This window comes from Dichomitus squalens, assembly GCF_000275845.1.
Source record: "Dichomitus squalens LYAD-421 SS1 unplaced genomic scaffold DICSQscaffold_41, whole genome shotgun sequence".
Classification (NCBI taxonomy): Eukaryota; Fungi; Basidiomycota; class Agaricomycetes; order Polyporales; family Polyporaceae; genus Dichomitus; species Dichomitus squalens.
In genome coordinates, this window is record NW_006766923.1 from 253420 (window position 1) to 254715 (window position 1296).

A 1296-nucleotide genomic window follows, 5' to 3' on the forward strand; every position below is an offset into this window, starting at 1 on the left:
TCGATGCTGCCCGGGATAAGAATAGATTGACGTCGTCGTTCTGTAGTGGCAACAAACGAGATACTAATACAGTCAGAGGGCAGTTCTTCTGTCGGCGAAGACTGCCCGTTCAAAAACCCTCATCTGAATCGTCTACGTCGACCTGACTGATCGTCTTGTCAGGTGTGTCTTCGCCATTGTCTTCATCGTCGGCGACTTCGCCACTCTCTAGTTCATCGACCTTGCGCACCTTCCGCTTCTTCTGTCCAGGCTGTCGTCCCTTGGCACGGTTGTCCGCCTTCTTCTTAAGGCAGTCGCGTGCGATGTGACCAGTCTTGTGGCAGTAGAAGCATTGCTTCTTCTCTCTGTCTTCCTTCATGGCTGGAGCATCAACTCGTCGTATGGAGTTTGTACGAGCGGACTGTCCCTTTGTGCCTTGGCCCTGCCGGTCGTTGCGAGAGCGTCCCTCGAGTTGGCGCAGGTGTCATTCCTCGTAGTTGGAGTGTTCGATTTCCAACACCCGTGCTGCCCACTCATTAACGGTGGTGGGGATGGGGTACGTGAGGCGAACCCGTCGTCGCATGCTTTCTGGGAGACACTCCTTATAAAAGGACAGCTGAGCACTGTCTTCGAGTATACCGGCGAGGGCGCAGAGGCGGAAGAATTCCGCATTGAAGGTGTCTGGTGCGGCAGGTCGATAGTCGAGGTGGTACAGCTTGGAGGCGGCCGTAGCGGCTTCCTCAATGGGTTGGAAGGTCTGTTGTAAGACCGTCTCGAACGCATTCCAGGTGTTCCAGCCATTTTGTCGGGCCTGAGCGATGTATCCGTCCTTCCAGGCGATCACCTTAGGTCCGTCCATGAACGTTAGAGCGGTGACAATGCGGCTCTGGTCGGTGGCGTAGTCAGCTGGACGTGCTTCGAAGAACAGGAAGAGTTCATTGAGGAAGGTGCGTAGATTGTCGCGGTCTCCGTCAAAAACATTGGGTGCGCGGACTTTGGTTCGTCCTGTCACGAACCGCCCTCACGGCGCTATGTTTCCTTTTCGATTCGGACCACTGCCTCGTACGTTTCCTTATTGTTCACTACTCGCTACGGTTTCCCTTTGTCCACACACGGACAATAGCTCCCTTTGTTCCCACGTCCGCTATTGTCCTACACCCCTTGTACTCCGTACCCATGGCGACGCTATTGTTCTCTAGCGCCCATTGTTCGTTCCTTGTATATAGCTGGATCCCTTGCTACCTGGAGACTCTAGTTTCGACCTCTTGTCTCCAGGTAAGCCATCGTGTATTTCGCTCTGTAGATACTTCGCTCAAT

General features: G+C 54.0%; 1 protein-coding gene across 1 annotated transcript; it reads right to left on the bottom strand.

The window, feature by feature from the left end:
• Positions 1–463: 463 nt before the first annotated feature.
• On the bottom strand, positions 464–979 carry DICSQDRAFT_67396 (uncharacterized protein; the record flags this gene model as incomplete). The annotated part of the gene is made up of 1 exon (XM_007368938.1): positions 464–979. A coding segment is annotated over one exon (516 nt), but the record flags the coding sequence as incomplete, so codon positions are not given.
• Between the last annotated feature and the right edge of the window lie 317 nt (positions 980–1296).